At 42.3% G+C, this 1,483-nt stretch overlaps 1 protein-coding gene across 1 annotated transcript in view; it reads left to right on the forward strand.

Annotated features, from left to right (window-relative positions):
* Window positions 1-237: 237 nt before the first annotated feature.
* LOC105307601 (tripartite motif-containing protein 34-like) overlaps window positions 238-1,483 on the forward strand; it is a 16,672-nt gene continuing 15,426 nt past the window's right edge. The window contains exon 1 of the mRNA XM_011383152.1: window positions 238-291. Coding sequence (XP_011381454.1) covers window positions 238-291 — 54 coding nt within the window. The remainder of the gene's footprint in view (window positions 292-1,483) is intronic.

A 1,483-nucleotide genomic window follows, 5' to 3' on the forward strand; every position in this document is an offset into this window, starting at 1 on the left:
CATTTACCTGGTGTTCCTGATAAAACTCCTGAACCTAGACTGAGGCCACAGGGCCTGTTGAGTCCAGGTGGGAGAATGAGCATCACTGTGCTACTACTCTGTGATACTCCCTCTGACTGAACACCAGCATCATATTTAATTTGGATGGTCATTCCCATCAGTGCAACCTGATAAGACATAAAGTGCCAGGGTCGCTTAGTTTAGCTGAGGATACAGGACAGTAGACAGCATGGCAGCATGGCTGCCTCAGGTGAGCTCTCGGTGATGTATGTCTTCACCGTGTTACTGGAGGTACCGTATCCCTGTTATCTCAGCCTTTTAAGAAGCCGGACTAAGTGGAAGGGTGTGAAATACCATACGTTGCATATGCCTAGAGCTACGAAGCACTGATTGCCTTGTGAAAGCTCAAGAGCACACTTTTCAGAGGCTAAAGGGTACACAGTTGTTAATAAGAGTCACAAATCCCCATGAAAAATGAGGCCTCTGCTTCCTAACGGGCGTTTACAGTCTGTTTAAAGCCTTCCTAGTCCAAGCGTACGTTACACATGAGGCCATTTTTGCTGTTAGTAAGATGGCCTTGGGAGGCATCTCACTTTCCACTTTATTGTAACCCAGTCGGTTTCCCAGAAAACAAAAACGAAAACAAAGCACAACTTACTAGGATAAGAGTAAACCAATATTACGTTTACAGGAAGAAAACCCAGGCTGATGCTGACCCTTTGTTCCCAGGTGTCTCACCTAACTGCCAGTCTTTTCCTCTGACTTCATCTTATGTCTCATTCTCATCCCCTGCTCTCCATTTTCTTCATCATCTTGTTCTGAAAGTTCTCATCATCTCTCCCCGGGCAACTGTGTGTGCATCTTACTAATCTTCCCAATTCCACACTGCATCCATCTAACATTCCACAGCCCAGAGGCAGAGCTAATTGTGTCCCCGCTCTTCTGTGAGGGGAAAGAAAGCATGGATAATTACTCTTTGCTCTTCCCTAAATCTTACATAATTTGGGCAGTGCCATATATCGTGGTCACTGCAGGCTCTTGTGATACTAAAGGCCTAGCAGTTTTCTGCAGACCAGAAACACTTATGTTTTCAAACTAGACAAGCTGATAGAATTCCATGAACAGGTCATTTCTTCTACCTATACAGTTTTTCTCTCTCTCATTTCCCTCATCTTCTTCAGCTTTCTCTCTATCCTTATGTTTTCAAAATGGAATTGTTGGACAATCCTTTATCTGCTCCAGTTATTCGATTCTGCAACATGTAAATCTTTCTAGTAGTGCATTTCACATCAGCTTGTGCATATATATATGGCTGATTACTTAATTTATTACTAATATCATGGTAATGTCAAGTTCATAGTGGTTTAAGCCATCTGTTTAGACTCATCTTTGTGTTTATGGCTATTAGTGCAGTTGCTAGCATATAATTCATCATCAGTGATAATTAGTCGATTGATCTTGCCTAATATTTTGAGACGTTTTT

Source organism: Pteropus vampyrus, unplaced genomic scaffold (genome assembly GCF_000151845.1).
Source record: "Pteropus vampyrus isolate Shadow unplaced genomic scaffold, Pvam_2.0 Scaffold504, whole genome shotgun sequence".
Taxonomy (NCBI): Eukaryota; Metazoa; Chordata; class Mammalia; order Chiroptera; family Pteropodidae; genus Pteropus; species Pteropus vampyrus.